The following is a 17,904-nucleotide window of genomic DNA, read 5'->3' on the forward strand; positions in this document are numbered from 1 at the left end:
TCCTCCGTTGTTTGTGAGAGAGATTGATGATGAGCTTTAGACGGTCTGATCCAAGGTCGTGCACCCTTAACAGTGATGGAAATGCCTCTAGCCGGTTGATTCTTCTGAAATCTCCAACAATTCTTTGTCAATCTCCCATCAAGCTCCATCTACGAGAACCGTTGCTGTAATTTGCTTGTTAAGTCCTTCTTTCACCGTGTAAACCATCCGGCCATTTTTAGACAGAACTGCATAGGTTCTTCAGCTTAGTGAATCTGTTTTAGCTGGGACATATTATGATGTGTTGATCTCTGCTGTTGTTTTATGCAATGCCCTTAAGCCGCGTGTTTTGTTGCTTTGTGATTTTTGGGAGAAGCGTATATCATCATTCTTTCCCCTTTTCTTGGTTTGTTGACAAAAAGGAGCCGTGTTTGGACATAGCTAACCTAGTTTATTACTAGGTAGTTGCTTGCCTGCTGCCACCAGCCTTTGAGGCGGTTGTTACGGTTAAAACTTGGTTTTGAATCTCTTTTCACATAAGCACCTAATAAACACCATAAGCTCAAAAACACTTTTTAATCGGTTAAAAAATAAAAATACAATCAAATCAGAAAAAAATTATTCTAAGAACCCTAATTTACATGTTTTGGTGAGATAGAAGCTAAAAAATATTGTCATGACACTCTTTTTTATTTAGAGGTATCCAAAGATATCGAAATCAATATTTTTTTTTGTGATTGAATGCGGTCCATCAATCACTTTTTTTTCCCTCTATTTTTCTTGTGATTCTCTTTTCTTTTAAATTTAAGGACTAAAGCGTAAAGCCAATGAAGTTTGTATTGGAAATATGAAGCTAAAAAAATAAATAGGAACTAAACATGAAAAATTAAAAAACTATAGGGACTTAGATTGTAGTTTTTCATGCCTTAACAAAAAAGGGTTACATTTTGTTTCTTGTTTCAAATATTAATCCATTCTTTTTTATTTTATTTTCATATCATGAAAACTCAAACACTATTTTGAAAAAATTCACTGCAATTCAAATGATAGGTAATTATTTTACACCACGAATACAATGTTCATGTGAAACCAGATAAATCACCATAGTTAAAATCTCATGAACATAATATAAGATAACTAAATTAATAAAATAAAAATAAAAATAGTGATGAAATGCAGTAATGAAAAAAGAGGGGCTAAACCCAACGTCACTGTAGCGGTCCCTAGTGGGCTGCGTCTTAGCTCCATACTAATTATTACAGTAAAAAACCAATCTTTCTTTGTTTTATTTTTACAATAATCATTATCCGACTGATATAGAAAAAGAGTCTAGATCATCAAGATTATCAGGTCAACTCATGGGATACCAGATTAATTTAGCCAATTTCAAAGAATTTTTTCAAGTTAATATCTTATTTAATTTAATTAAAAACACTGTTGGAATCAACCTCTTAATTGAACATCCATGATTATGGTATAATTTGCAGAGTGGGTCTCCTCCGAGGCCCCAGCATTCACATGTGCCCTTAACTTATGCTTTAAGCTGAAGGAGACATTTGTGGTTCATCTTCACTTGTCTGTTGAATTATTTTGGGACGCCTGAGTTCTCACGAGAAATTATGCAGAGTCAACATCTCACAGCAATGGCCTCTTGTCTTCGTTGGTTCATCAATGCAGAAGATCAATGATGGGGAAATGACAGCCACCTGGATATGAAATAAAAAACTATGGACGGAGGAGGTCTAGGGAGAAAATCAACAAACCAGTCCGGGCGTTGGTGTTTGATATGGTGTCTGCTTCTTGTTGTGGGGTGTTTGATATTTAAAATGTCTATAGACTATATGTAATTATACACAACTAAAACATACTATTTATTTTATTTATAACTCAAAAAATAAGTGTTTCTTTTTTCTTTTTAATTTCAGTGTTTGCAAATTTAAGAAAATCAGACCTTGATCACTCAAGAAATCTATGGAATTTGTGTTAGTTATTGTCTCTAAATTGTATCATTGGGTTTTGAGAGGAAAAGGTAATAATAGTTAGGTTTTTGAAAATTTTTACATATGAGAAATCACGTCCCTTCATATTGAATTTGGTAAAACTTAATTGAAAGGCATCACTGTAGATCAAATAACAAATGCACCAAAATTTGATAGCTTCTTATTTGAAGAATGAACTTATTTCTCTATTTATGAGAAGCAAATGAGCTTAATTTTAAACATGGAATTAATTTACTAATGATCATGCATGTTTTTACAGGAAAAAAAGACAGTAAAATGTTCTCTGAAATCTTAAACTCGTAGAATGTTCTATGGTCATGGGATAAATAATACTCTAAAACTTGATTGGCGTGAGGTTAATTTAATTGGCGTAGAGAAGATATTGTATAATACCAAAGAAATATTTTGTTGTAATTTAAATACTGATTCTATAAGAAAAAAAAATTATGGATGGTAATTGATCGTCAAAAAACATAATCGTTGGTGATTTTTATTTTATTTGTAATAGAATCACCAATAAATTTATAGATAAAGAAGAACGTCAAATAAAAAAAAATTACCGACATCATTTCTTCGGTGATCAAATTCATATTACCAATGAAGATTTACATATTATCAGTGACAAGTCCTTAATTTTTTAAAACTCTCCAGAACTTTTTGAAGAACTTAGTTTATTAGTAATTCCGTTTTGTAATTTTCAGTGGCAAGGTCTATATAATATTTTTCCAACTCCTTGAACTCTTTGAGGGACTTAGTCCATCGATCATTCCATTGTGATTCAAATTCTGTCAGTAATTCTATAGTATTGTATTTAATATTAAAAAAAGTTAAAATAAACAAAACAAGAAAAAATTTAAAAAAGAATAAAACTAAAATAAAAACCAAAATTTTATTATCAACTTAAAAAAAAATTATTAAATACAATTTATCTAGTTAATAAAAGTTGAAGGAGGAGGAGGAGGCGGATCTTCATTGCGGATAAGATGGGTTGACAAGGTAATACAATATGTACCAGTAAGGTTTGATAATAGATTCTCGTATAATCACCTAAGTTGCCCATCTTGGACCTAAGTTGCCCATCTTGGACCTAAGTTGGGTTATCTTAGCACTAAGCCAGGCCATCTGAGTTGTAATTTGTTCTCGTACAATCACCTAGATGACTAGAGATTGAAAGCTTGAACCTGATTGCGAGGAAGCAACGATCGATATACTATGGCCTATCCACATATTCTCGGCTATAGAGTTTGAGATACTGTAAACCCGATCTCTATTGAGTTCACTAGATGATCTAACCACCAATAATAAATCCAGATCGAGTTCCAGATAGGTTGAAGGACCATCCCTGTATCTCTCATACAATTGGGTGTTATATGCTTCCTGGAAACAAAATCAGCAAATTTAAAAAAATAATAACTTAAGAAAAAAATTATTGAAATCCAACTTACCACGAGCTTCCAAGCTTGTCTATCCATAAGTTGTTGCACCCTTTTCCGACAGTTCTCATTTCACATGTGAGTTTCAATAAAAAGCTTCATCGATCTTGGATCACGTCTATAAACCATAGCCCGTAAAACAAAGTTCCTGTTAGTTAAACATTTTCATATAAAACAACAATTAAAAAATATATGTCATAAAACAAAATCTTACCATCCACTTTGCATGCAAAACAAACAAAATAGATTCGCCGATGTGAGTTGTAATTGAACTATAAATTTCCTTATTCCGGCTTTCTACATCAGATGAAATGCTCAAACATCATGTGCTAAATATAAGCTTCCTATATAGCCTCTAAGACGTGTGGAGGTTTGAAATCCCTCCAAGTGGCCACATCTTCCCAGCCTGGAAGACCTCTTTCTTTTACATATTTCTTTGATTTTTTCTACGCCTTGTACTAGAAATCATGCAACTTGATAGGTAGAAATAAATTATCTGCTAAATAATGAAAAATAAAGTTTGAACAAAAAAAAAAAAGGAACATTTTTAATTCAATCTTACCTAATGACATTGTGATTCAACACCGTTTTAACAATAGTGATACAATCTAGACAAGGTTAAATTCGGATTTTGACGTAAAATGTGCAACTATTCAGTTTTACGGCAATAGTCATAATTATCAATCCTACCATTGGATCATACTGAAATTTTACGTGGAGTCTCCTGACATGTTTTCCTATCTTGGGTTAAAATATCATGTCAATCGGAGTTTGGCAAGTCATCCAAAAATGGGTCAACAAAGGCTGTACGAGTTTTGTTATTTACTTTCTTTTGACTTGTGGACTTCCTTGTTGGCTAGGATTCTTTTCCTAAAAGGATGTGGTGGCTTATTTTGGGAATATCCTAATTCTACAAAGATCTTTAATGGGTTGCAACATAGTTTCCAAGTGTGGCAAGGATTCATAAGTGTTTCAGAATCCTTTTCTTACAATGATTCCTTATTTATCCTACCTACAAAAAAAGGAAAGAAGATTTTAGAATTAATTCCACCTTCAGATTTGATTCTCCTAACTTATATGGGACTTCTAAAGGGCAACAAATCTGATCCTATTATTATTTAGGATTTTAAATTCAAAATTTATTTTATTTATTATTATTTTCTTCTTAGTTTTTGGTTTATTTATATTATTTGGGTTTAATTGTAAGTAGACATCATATAAGTCCACATAAGGGGTTTATTAGGGTTTATTTTAGTTTGGAGTCACTATAAATAGGGGCATGACCAGAAATGTAAGGGAGACAATTCAAATTAATAAAACTTCTTGTTTGCCGCACTTTGTGTGTGTGTGTGTGTGTTGGTGAGATAATATCCCTTCCATGGTTTTTTAAAGAACTGAAAAATGAGTTATTGAAGAACAATTGTCTTTGTGGCGTCATCCTTATACTTCTTGTTCGCGTATCAATATTTGTTGGGCGGGGGTCTCCGTTTCCAATAGTGTTGGTGCCTAGATACAAATTATTTTTGTGTCACACTCCTATCAAACCTGATTTACTTGGCTTTCCGAGAATTGATGTCTTTGCGTGTCGGTTACGTGACCATGTGATCACGAGGTTCGCATCATTTGGTATCAGAGCTTGGTTCCATTAATCAGGTTATATCCTTCTGAAATTTTCATTTCTTATTATTTCCGTTAAAAAAAAAAATTCCATAGTGTCCAATTTCTTCTTTTGATTTGGCAGCATATCAGAAAAAAAAAGTTATTTTGTTTGGTTCCTGACCAAAATATATCTGTGGCATTAAAAAAAGAGAAAAGAAAAGAAAGAAAAGAAAAGAAAAGAAAAAGTCGTTCAAAAAGCCATTTATTTTGTTTCTGCCACAGAAAACTAAATAAAGGAAAATTTGACCAAATCAACTCGGAATGAGCTCAAATTTGATTCTATTATTACTGGGACCCTAATCAGACCACATATTCATTTTGGGGTAAATTGGATATCGTTTTCTTTGGGTTTCAAATTCGGGTCTAATCAGGTCTGATTCATATTGTTTTTGCGTCAGTATAGCAAACCTTATCATAAATTGCTCAAATTTCATATTATGTCTATTTGGGTTGGTAGAGCGCTATATTTGAAATTTTAGCTTGATTGAACATCATTGACTTTAGGTTCCAGATTCGGATTTAACTCATCGTAAACAAGTCTGTTTTGCGTCAACTTTTGAAATTCACTTTCCCTCTGTTGTTTTCATTTCTTATAGTTTATTTTCATCATATCCAACATATCTGGGTGTTGTTTCATCATTTTTCATATTTTGTTTCTATTTTTTTTATTCGAGTCTTCAATTTCATTCATATTTCGGATAGACTCGCTTGTTACTCGCGAGACTATCGTCGCAGTTTTGTTTTGTTTTTTTTTTTCTTGTTTTTCTGGTTTTTATTGCCTTTTGAGTCATATATACATATTTGGATTGCGCTGCTAAGATTGATTCTATTTGGTGTCGATTTCGGTTCTACAAGAACCACAAGGTGAGACGAAAGGTGTGAGCATGTAAGGATATTAAGAGTGTTTGAGCGAAACACGAGCGATGTGAGGATTTGTTTTTTCCACTAACCAATTTTTACAGGTACTATCATGTCAGAACAAAACAACACACCGTGCCCTCCCAATGTAGAACTTAAATTCCAAATGCATGCCATGACGAAGATGATGGAAAGAATGAATTTCACGATGGGGAATGTGTGTGACAGACTTGAGAAGGTGGCAAAACATGGTAATGTGGCTAGAATATGTACCCAAGATATGAGAAAGGTTGGGGCTGAATTGAAATCATACCATGGCAGTGGGGTTGAAAGGCCAAAGTGGGATGATTATGAGGATTTTGAGGAGGACGTTGATGATAATGGTGATGGTGGTTTTAAGGATGAGACCATAGGCTATCGGAAAGGTTTTCGATAGCTTAGAAACCAAAGGAATTTCATGTATTTTGATGAGATGTTATGGCAAAAAAAAAGGAGGATTCAAAAGGAGAGATGGTATCAAAGGGACATAAATAAAGAGATTATTGTTCCAAAGAGTCTATCTCGTATTCTCGGAGAGATGAAGCAAGAACTTGATGTGTTAACGGTAGCAGTCAATGCGCAACAAGCTTCAGAAATAGAGGAGAAAAAAAATATTGCAATGATGAAATACGAAATAGAACGGCTGCTACTTTCATCCAAAGTTGTTGGCGACGATTGTTGGCAAGAAAAGAATTCCAAAGGCTTCAAAATGAGGCTAAGGAATTGTCCATTCAACTTGTTGGTGATTTGAGGATGAATCATCTTGAAGAGAGAGGGAATGATACGATCCAGGCAAGGTCAAGTTCAGATTTTGATGTAAAATGTGCAACTATCCAGTTTTACAACAATAGTCATAATTCTCAATCTTACTATTGGAACGGGCTGAAATTTTACGTGGAGTCTCCTGACATGTTTTCCTACCTTGGGTTAAAATATCATGTCAATCGGAGTTTGGCAAGGCATCCAAACACGGGTCAACAGAGGCTGTACGAGTTTTGTTATTTATTTCCTTTTGACTTGTGGACTTCCTATTTGGCTAGGATTCTTTTCCTCAAAGGATGTGGTAACTTATTTTAGGAATCTTCTAATTCTACAAAGATCTTTAATGGGCTGCAACATAGTTTCTAAGTGTGGCAAGGATTCATAAGTGTTTCAGAATCCTTTTCTTATAAGGATTCCTTATTCATCCTACCTACAAAAAAGGAAAGAAGATTTTAGAATTAATTCCACCTTCAGATTTGATTCTCCTAGCTTATATGAGACTTTTAAAGGGCAACAAATCTGATCCTATCATATTTAGGATTTTAAATTCGGATTTATTTATTTTATTATTATTTTCTTCTTAGTTTTTGGTTTATTTATATTATTTGGGTTTAATTGTAAGTGGGCATCATATAATTCCACATAAGGGGTCCATTAGGGTTTATTTTAGTTTGGAGTCACTATAAATAGGGGCATGACCAGAGATGTAAGGGAGACAATTGAGATTAATAAAACTTCTTATTTGCTGCACTTTGTGTATGTGTTTTAGTGAGATAATCTCCCTTCCATGGTTCTTTAAAGAACTGAAAAATAACTTATCGAAGAACAACTGTCTTTGTGGCGTCATCCTTATACTTCTTGTTCGCGTATCAATATTCGTTGGGTGGGGGTCTCCGTTTTCAATAGTGCTAGTGCCTAGATACAAGTTATCTTTGTGTCACACTCCTATCAAACCTGATTTACTTGGCTTTCTAGGAATTGGTGTCTTTGCGTGTGGGTTGCGTGACCACGTGATCACGAGGTTCGCATCAAATAGCGTTGTTAGATTCATCCCAATAAAAATTTTCGTTGAAGATTCATCCTAATTTGGATTGACAAAAGATCCATTCGTTGAAAATATTTTTATTTGGGGTAAAGAAATACAAATGGATGAGTAAGGACTCAATGAGTATTTTGTAAGGCTTAATTAATTTTATTAAGGACTTAATTTCAAGGAAAATAAGTTTTTTGGAGTCAATTCGGGTGTGAGACTTTAAAGCTGAAATTGACCACATCAAGGGCTAAACTGAAGAAAATTGAAAGTTTGATAGTTAATTAAAGGTCCAAGTGCACAAAAAAAAAAACTAAGGACCAAGATGAAAATTACGCTAAACTTTGAGACTGATGATTGAGGATGGCAAGAGGGAAATTAAATGAAATTAAGAGTTTGAGAGGCAATTGAAAATGCAATTAAAAGCAATTGGTAAAATATGGACTAAAATAAAATCTGTTAGTTCTCAAATTAAAAACTCTAATTTCTAGGGTTTTAACTTAGATGACACATTGTTCACCCACTGTTCATCTTTTTTGTTGATAATTTTGGATGATTGGGTTGACACCTTCCAAGATCTCATTGTGGAGTTTTATACTTGTAAATGACACGAGGTGTTTTGCAAATGGAAGAAGAACATCCCTTCTACATCTCCTTTTCTATGAATTGGATGTTTAGATCCCAATTCTTTCAATTTTTCTATAGAAATCTTTATCATCTTGTCTCTGATCAACCATAACTGCATTTTCGCATTCTTGGGTAATTGAGTTGACACCTTCAAGCAAATGAATGTGGAGCTACAAAACTTTAAATGGAGAAAAATTGGATCCAAACAAAAGGTGTTCATTTTCTCTACCAAGTTCAAGTGGTCTTTAATGCCAGTTAGATCACAGTTTCTCCAATGAAGCTTTGAAACTAGTCACGTCAGGCAACCTTGACTAAGATACCTAGTTTTGCAAAACCACATAATCTTATCATGTGTTCACACTTAAGAACCCCTAGAAGATTTTTATAAAGGGCCATAAATCTTTTATTTGAGATCAAAATGTGAGAAATGCATGCCTTTGTCTCTAAAAAAGAGAAAACCACCAAGGCAAAACCACTATCCTCAAAAACCATTGAAGGATAAAGGTTCCAACTATTAACATTTGTCCAAAGCTCTCTTATTTTGATTAAAGGACTGTGCTTTGATCAATCTTTGAGGGAATCCATAAAAAAAAATCTAGAAAACCCCCTACAAATGCCTCTATAAATCAAAAGGGAAAAAGAAGAAGAAAAACATGAGGATATACTTTAAAAAAGACCTTAGTATGAAGGTTCACATACTTGACATAGAAGGTCTAGCAAACTATGATATTAGAAGGAATCAGACCTTCAATGGATCTTCTTTGATTGGAAAAAATCTGAATCCATCAAGGATCAAAATGCAATGTTTTGGGGTTAATATGCATGTATTATTACATGAGAAATATAGGTTCCTTTTCTTTATAGACCATATCTTTTGAAGCTTCAATTTATGTAGCAATTTTTCATGGCACCTCTGCTTTGAACTACTCAAGCAACAACTTGTGCAGTTGATCTTTAGAAAAAAAAAGGGATGCTCATTTGATGAGGTAAGATGATCTTTCCCTATCTTGTTATCTGAGAACTTTTTTCTCATCAATTATGAACTTTCAAAGCTCTTATGTTTATCACTGTAATTATGAGTATTATTGCTATGTATTATGATCACCAATCAATATTCAGTATACCTTTTTCATGATAGCTTTTCTAGTTATATCTTGCGTTCTACAAAAAATATTAAAGGGTTTAAACAATTTGCTTTTTATTTTTAATCTTCTTAGAAAAGGAGTTATGTAGCCAATGATATTGGTTTCTTAAATTGTCCTTATTCTAATTATGCCCCAAGTACTTTATTTTGTTTTCTTTACTTGGGTTTTATTAAGGATGATGTTATACAGAAGATATTTGGTTCTTGTAAGAGAGCAATATCATAGAAAAATCTTAAGAATTTTAAAACTATTTCCAAACGCAAAAAACCATTTTAGATTCAAACAATTTCCATGGATAGAGGCTTATAAAGGTTGAATTTTAGATTTTGGTGCAGGTTTTTCCCTTCATAAAAATATAAGATGAACTTCTATTTACATGATTTGTCTGTCAAAGAGCTTAAATTTCAACTCAAGAGATTTAGAGAAAAGAAAATTTATCAAGCATTCATTTTATTTATATAAATAATAAAGCATAATCATAATTGGTTGAAGATCTCATTTTACACTAGAGACCATTGCTTACCAACCCAAATTATTTTCTTTTGATTAGAAAAGGTTTTTTCATGGGACTTTGGCTCTCGGTTATGAAAGAAAATAATATTTATAGGCTTAAAAGATATTTAAAGGCTTTTAGGACTATGGATAACTAGAGCTCGTTCCTAGGCTTTGTTTTTTCATTTTTTCGGTTCGCCTCTAATTAATCCTGATTGTTGATTTTTTGCTGTGTTTACATGTTAAAATAAGCTTACATGAGCAAGTTAATCCATATTATATATCTGGGAAAAATAGGATTTTTTAAGGAAACAGAAAATAAATGAGCACCCTTGAATTAAATGCACTTTCTTCACTTATTTTACATGGAAGTCAGGTCCTCTTTTCACATTATCAAATGTATGAAAATAACGACAAAAATGGATCCACCGACCGCAATACCCTTAGAGAAAGCACGACACAGCTAAACTCACAAGCTTGAAAACCGAAGACTAATTAATATCCTTGTAAATAAAAACATATAAAAAGACGAATGAAACAAGTTTCATTATTTTTCTAGACCCCATTGCATACTATAGCTATTATATTAGCCCCCGAACGAGCAAGCACAGAGTATTTAATAACTTAGCGCCTCTTATTGGCTGGCTCCTTCTGAGCATTGAAGTAGACGGTGGCGACAGGCAGGCCCAGGTCCAAATGCGCAGCATAGAGTCGAGTGTTGAAATGAGAGCGGTTCTGCGGTGGTTCCACCATGCTCCCCAGCGGCATCTTCTGCTGGAAAAGCACCAGTATGTAGCGATGAATCCCCACCGGCGGACGAGGCCCAACATAGGAAAGGATCTCTTTCCCTGCAAGCATTAGTTATACCAATTACCTCACAGTACTTGTGCTCTCTGAATTCGTACTGAATTGTCCATGTTTAATGCTCGTCCAACATGTATAGATATCAAAGCTTATTTGCAACATTTACACAGTATAAAAAGTGATATTCGTATTTTTTTTGAATTCGCGTATAGCTAGATATACTCTGAGAGGATTGGTGATCTAACTAAAAGATTATCTCTTTCTTTCTCTGATATTAATAAGAAATAAACTTTCAAAAATCTATGTTTCACTAGCTAATGATAATTAACACATGCAAATTATTTATATAAGAGAATGCACCAGCTACATTGACACAATTTTCGGCAGTAGCACATGCTCGCCACGTGGATAGCTTATAATATGCCACGTATCAGTAAGAAATTAGCTTCCACCAGGCTTTAGAGGTGGAAGTGACAGGTGGCATGAGACGTGTAACTCCAGTGGCAACGTTGGGGGTGATACTTGTAGCCAATGCAGACAACCACTTGTCAATAGGAGTGTGCATGCAATGACGGGGAGCCGGGAAAAAATGCATACGTTACCAAATGCACACGTGGCAAGAGAAGAGAAATTACTGCCAATATGCCACCCTGGGGTCATGTCTGCCAGTGAGGAAAAAATGAAAAATATTCCTGCCTTCTTTCACTCACACAGATGTTAATTCTCATAAATGAAGCTGTGGGGATGGTGTTTCCTGCTGCCTAGATTTTGTTTCAAATACTATAAACTATGTCGTTTTAAAGAAAAACAAAGAAGTGGAAGTTTAGGCAGTGAAGAGGCGTGACTAGCTATGGAAGCAGGGGGGAGACACAGTAGGTTTTGTCAGTGCTGCTTCTACTGACTACCTACCATTCATGACCACTGATTTTCTAGCAATAATTCCTGCAATGATATAAGAACTTTTGGCTTTCTACGAATACGATGATCTTCCTTCTACTAATTAAAAAGGAAAACAAATACAGTAAATTTCTTCTTGAGATTAATTTGTAACATGAACAACAACGAAGACAAATGTAGAAGATAAGCTCAAAGATTCTGCGTGCATGCAACTTGCATATGGTCATGAAAAGAGATTTCAAGTTTTTCTTTCTTATCTTGAACAAGTTAAACCAGAGAAAATTAAAGAGATCATAAAAGGATCGAAATTAGTTTCTAAAGAAACAAATGATTTTTTCGAAAAAACAAAACAGAGAGAGAGAGAGAGGGTATGGTTTCATATATTTTCACCTCGAGTAGGGTTTGTGCCCCCAGGAATGTCCGCAACGATCCTACAATAAGAAGCAAAACGTTAAGTTTTATGTTTTTTCTTAACTATATAGATCACAAGAATCATCCAACGTGTTTTTTTTTCCCCTGCAAAAGTACATACCAATGAACCCATTCTCGCATTCTGGGTTCACTAGGGCTGGGTGCATCAGGATCAGTCATCACCTGCAAGAACCATATCATCAACTTGTTAGATATATGTATAATCATCTGCAGGAATCGAACACAGCATCCCAGCAGATCGACATGCACAAACAATGAGAAAAATAACACAGTACATATTATTTTATCATAAAAGACACCTGCATGCAAGAACATAAAAAAGTAAAAACACACAAGCAGCTAAAAATCTAACCAGAGTGTAAAGCTCGTCAGAGTGGCCAGAAATGGTCACTTTGGGAGGGTCCACGGACAAAGAAGGCTTAATATCGCACCCATTGCTAACATGCTTTGATCCATAATAAACAGACATTTTTACAGCAGGGACAAACATATCAACCACATCGCCAATAACACGACCAACAACAAGAGGATCAACAGAGGCGGCCATGGAAAACAAAAGCAAGATCGAAGCTAAAGAACAACAGCAAGAGAAGAGTAAGAACAAGAGGAGAGAAACCCTCCTAAGATGGTTTGCTGTGTGACTCAAAGAGTTTCCAGTGCCTAGCTTATATAGAAGCGTAACAGGTGAATTGGCCTCGTGGATTAGTGTGACCTACTAGCCATGCATAGGGCAACATAAAGTTAATAGAAGCAGAGACTGCCACATGGATAGCAGACCTCTGAAACAAAACCACCACCATTTTTGTTTCTTTGTCTAACAAGTGGTTTAATCACCGCCGTTGAATTGTGTTACCGCCTTACAAATGTACATCAGCAAGCGAAAAGGCATCACTCTGTTGAGGAGCAGGATAGAACAGTGGTTTTGGGGTTAGGTGCAGTATGGTTAAAGTGGGCCCGAAAGCACTACAGCATAGCCTCCTTTTAATTTTTGACCTTTAACGGGCATTCAGTGACCAATGGTTGCTTGACAGCAAATGAAATGCCAGAGTGACAATGACATGTTTGAAGGTTTTGAGTAAAAGTGGGAAAGAGATAAAATTATCCCGTTACGTTGATTATTTTCTCAGTGAAAACAACACAACTTGAAAACGGCCTGTTATCATACCGAATTCTGTCGTTTTATATTTTCCTATTTTGTCACATTCATTAAATTTATACTATTAAATTCAAAATGGATCTGGTTTTATTATATAATAAAAATGACTACATTTTAACTACTTATTGGGTTTGCTAAAATTACAAAATGATAAATTGGGCTACTAAGCTTTAAAAAGTATATGTTAACAAAAACCTTATGAATAATTAATTTAATAAAACTTGCACTATGTGATCAATTTGGTCCAACGGACTAGACTTGATTAACTATATACTATTTAGATTTAAGCATATATAAAAATAAGGGATATTTTTGTATCAATTTATGCATCAATGAGTTTTTTTATTTATTTATTTGAAAGATTTATTTTTATATCAATTTGGTGAAACTTATAAAAAAATTATTTTACATGCACCACCAAAAAATTGTCAAATAACAACAAAATTACCTACAAAATATTATCCGTTAGCAATGTCTGATTATAATAGTGATAAAATATTTTATTGGTAATTACTAATAAAACCATTAACAGAATAGAAATAATTAAGAAATGAAGAAATATTCTTTCAATAATTATATCATTAAGATTACATGTCATTAGAACAGATTGACCAATGATATTTTCTGTTCTAAAGTTCTTTAAAAAATATCGATAAATTTAAAAGTGCTATAACCCACATCAACTATATTTTTTTTTCTTTATCTTTCTCTTGAACTTCAAATCAAAACAGCAACCCCTCCCACCTATTTTGCTATAAATCTAGACCTCATCATCACAAATTCAACTACCCAACACTATGCAATGTTAGGATTATTGTCTTAGTAAAATTTGTTTCTAAATATTCCCTACCTTAAGTAAGCAAACCTACTCATTAATGTTTTAAGATAATGTATTCATATTATTTTTTTAGTATTTGCAATGTAGTTTACTTATATATTTAAGTGTTTTACAACCTTTTCATATAGAATTTAAGTTTGATTTATATATGTTATGGCTTGATTGTAGTTTGGGAAATTTGAATTTGTTTTTAATTTGATAAAATTGATTTTTATTTTTATTTTTTGACTTAGGTGTGCTATACTGAAAAAAATTATGAGTTATATGTTAAGTAACAATCATATTTTATCAATTTTATTGTTATGTTGTAAATTTTAGGGATATTAATTTTTCATGGAATTGATAACAATTAAATTTTATTAGTATAGATTGATTAAGTTTGAATTAAACAAAAGATAGATAATTAGTTGGGTACCATGTAATTGTTGTGAATTTGGTTTATTTTATTTATTTAATATTTTGACGTATCATTACATTTTTGTAAATAATAATTGGTTATTAGATTGTGAATTCATTTTTAATTATCAAAATTGAATTTTGAATTGATTGTTATATTATTAAAAAAAAATATTGACATCGTTATTTTATATGTTATCATTCTTAAATGTATTAATGTTCATCCAAAAAGTTTTACAAGGAAGTTATTATAAAGGGATTAGAAGTTTTAAAAAATAACCCCTCAATAAGGGCATAATTTTCCGTGCAAAAATTTGAGCTAACATCCTTTTCAGAAAAGAAAAAAAAATTATGATATAAATCATAAAATTAATTAGATATTAAGTCAGTGACTAAAAAAAAGGGAGAGAAGAAAAGAAAAAAGATATTTTTCATATCTTAAAAAACTTCAATGAATTTCCTGCAATTGTGATCTAATTAGCTTATGAGCATCCCTTCTAAAAATCTTCTTCTCTATTTCAACATATGCATATTATTTTATTGAAGAGAATAGATTATTTTGCATAATTTCTGCTACAGTCACCTCATATTGCCGCCTCATTTGAAATTAATAATATTAGGCAGTAGCTCGGGACAAATCGCTTTGACCGTTTCATTTTCTAGTCATGCTTTGAAATTCGATCTTTGCTTTTTCAAACTTGTTGTAAGAACAAAAATAAATAAATAAATAAATCTTAATCTAGATGTTATTTGCTAGCTCTCTTTCCTCCCCCCTTTCTCACTTTATAGCTTTTGTTTGGCAATATGGTTGCGATTGCTTTTCAAATAACTTTTTGTGTTAAAATATATGCTAATGATGTATTTTTATTTTTTTAAAATTATTTTTTATATTAACAAATCAAAATGATTTGAAAACACTAAAAACATATTAATTTAAAGTTAATAAAAAATAAAAAAAATTAATTTTTTTCAAAAACACTTTTAAAACGCAGAAATAAGGGAATAAGATAAGGATTGTGCTGGCAATGGTGGTGAGTTTTGTAGGTGCTTGATATTAGACATGGATACTGTTATAAATTTATAAGATTGATGGAGGAGAATTTAGAGTATATTCAATAACATTTTGTAAATTGTGTTTTTAAAAATTTTAAATTTTTGTTTAACTTTAAAAAAAAAAAAATCTTTGTGTTTTTAGATCATCTTAATTTGTTGATGTCAAAAATAATTTTTTTAAAATAAAAAAAAAACTTTATTTTGATGTATTTTTAAGCGAAAACACTTTGAACCGTCACCAGTACCACAATCCCAAACAAGCCCTTAATAAATGGTAAAAGGTGAAGGCGAGGTGTGCGGACGGAGTTCATGCTTGTGTGTTGTAAGTAGCGTGGAGTATTTGGATGTTTTTATTAAAGATGATAATTTTACTCGAACTCAGATCTAATACTTATCTAATTTAAATATATAAAAGATATTTTTATTTATTTATATTCAGATTGTAATTAAAATCAAGGGATCAAATCCATGTAAGATATGGATACTATTCTACGTAACTTGAAACTTTACATGAACCATATTGATACAAAATATCTTCAGAGTTTGAAAAAATTATATTTTTACAAAGTATATAAAAATTAAAAATTTAGGGTTTGTTTCCCATTTGACCATCTTTCATGATCTCTAGTCACATCTTCTCTTTTCACTTTTTTTTTTCCACTTCATTTCTTTGCTTCATCTCTTTAACTCATCTTCTAATGACCTTTTTGAAGCTAAAGGATTGGAATCTTGCAAGAGATCATGGATCCCTTTATTGTGTTCTTTGGGAATTATTATGGTTATTAGTTATAAGAAAAAGATGTTGAATGCCCTTCAGATAAGTGTTAGAGAGAAAGAAGGAGATGGTCGCTCGTTGACTAATTGTGTCGAGGAGTTGAAGAAAAAAGGGAGGAGCTTGATCTTTTGAAAGAAGTTGATTTATTTAAAAGAGCTAAGAGTTTGAAAGTTGAAAAAATCGTTGTAAGGAAATGGTCTGCAAGGGGTAATCTTTATTTGTTTTTTTAGTGTATCTTGTGTTGTTTTGAGGTTGAGATGAATTATTTAGTGTAATTTTACTTTCTTTTCTTTAGCATGCCTATTCTTTCTTTGTTTGTTTGTTTGTTTTTTTTTTCTAATGTTGATATAAGTTATTTGGTGTAATTGATTGGACTAGATTTAAAATGTGGTTTTGGATGTATTTTGATTTTTTATAGTGGAAAATTCTTTGTTTTTGTTTATTATTGAATTGGTAGAAAACAATTCTAGTTTGGAATGCCCAACAAATATTCTATAAATACTCAAAACTCGGAGGAGTTGGGTTTTTGGAAAAAAAAAATTTAGTTTGAATATGATATTGCAAAACCCTAAAATAGTGATATTCGTTTTCATTCCTAGTTGTCATGTTAGCCTTGGGTTATGAATGGCTTTACACACTAGATCATTTTGTTTCTTTCTTTTATAAGTTTATCTCACTTAAACTTGAATAATATTAATTTATCTCGACTTATAAAAAAAAAAATCAAACTTAATACTCATTACAATGTTCTTTCAACTTTTTTTAGTAATAAAACCTCATAAGGTAGTTCAATATTTGAACACAATTCAAATGGGCAATAATTAGTTTGAAAAAAAAAAGCAAAAGTTTTTCTACCCATGTTGGTAAAGTTTCATAGTATAATATACCTATGGATATTCATCCACAAAGAAATAAAGAAATCAAATTACATCAAAGACGGTACAGGATCTCTAATTACAATTCAAAAGCATGCAAAATTAAGTAGGATGACTCGTATAATCTTATAAACAATAAAAATAAAAATAATTGTGTAGCTGCAAAAAATGATAAACAATATATTAGTTTGAGACTCTACTTAATATTGAATAGATAACAAGAAAGATAAATTCTTAAGTAAATAGAGAAAACTCCATTAATTATTCCAAATTACAAGTTTTAAAATAAAATATGAGGTTTTGTTCATTATAAGAACACTAAGAGACGTTAACCTCTGTAATTAATTTGAAATATCAATATTAAAACTCCACGTAATTAAAAGAAAAAAAATTAATTGTTTAACTTATCACGTGTAAAATACTGCCCATCAAAGGTTACCTTTAAGTTGGATATGGATATTTTAAGGATCATAGATAATGACAAAATATATATATATATATATATATATATATATATTAGCATCTTAGTTTAGACACTTGACTTTAGCCTGTCTAAGAAAATACCAAGTGGATTTACAACTCTAATCAATATTTTTTTTTTAATTCACCAAACAAAAACCTTGAAACAGGGGTTTATGTATAATAAATTTATAG

General features: G+C 32.0%; 1 protein-coding gene across 1 annotated transcript; it reads right to left on the reverse strand.

Moving 5' to 3' along the window:
- Positions 1-10,648: 10,648 nt before the first annotated feature.
- Positions 10,649-12,707, reverse strand: LOC118032876 (protein MOTHER of FT and TFL1). Its single transcript, XM_035037661.2, has 4 exons — positions 12,510-12,707; positions 12,258-12,319; positions 12,116-12,156; positions 10,649-10,872 (listed from the first exon to the last, which is right to left on the reverse strand). The coding sequence occupies exons 1-4, from the start codon at positions 12,702-12,704 to the stop codon at positions 10,649-10,651; spliced, it is 522 nt and encodes a 173-aa protein (XP_034893552.1). The 5' UTR covers positions 12,705-12,707.
- Between the last annotated feature and the right edge of the window lie 5,197 nt (positions 12,708-17,904).

Source organism: Populus alba, chromosome 15 (genome assembly GCF_005239225.2).
Source record: "Populus alba chromosome 15, ASM523922v2, whole genome shotgun sequence".
Taxonomy (NCBI): Eukaryota; Viridiplantae; Streptophyta; class Magnoliopsida; order Malpighiales; family Salicaceae; genus Populus; species Populus alba.

What these genes read in the sequence shown, in the direction of transcription:
- LOC118032876 (XM_035037661.2), bottom strand. Translation starts at nt 12,704, where the DNA reads ATGGCCGCCTCTGTTGATCCTCTTGTTGTTGGTCGTGTTATTGGCGAT. An exon ending in CTGACGAGCTTTACACTCTG is followed by an intron (nt 12,320 to 12,509) that starts GTTAGATTTTTA and finishes TGGTTCTTGCAG; the next exon opens with GTGATGACTGATCCTGATGC. An exon ending in ATGCGAGAATGGGTTCATTG is followed by an intron (nt 12,157 to 12,257) that starts GTATGTACTTTT and finishes TTCTTATTGTAG; the next exon opens with GATCGTTGCGGACATTCCTG.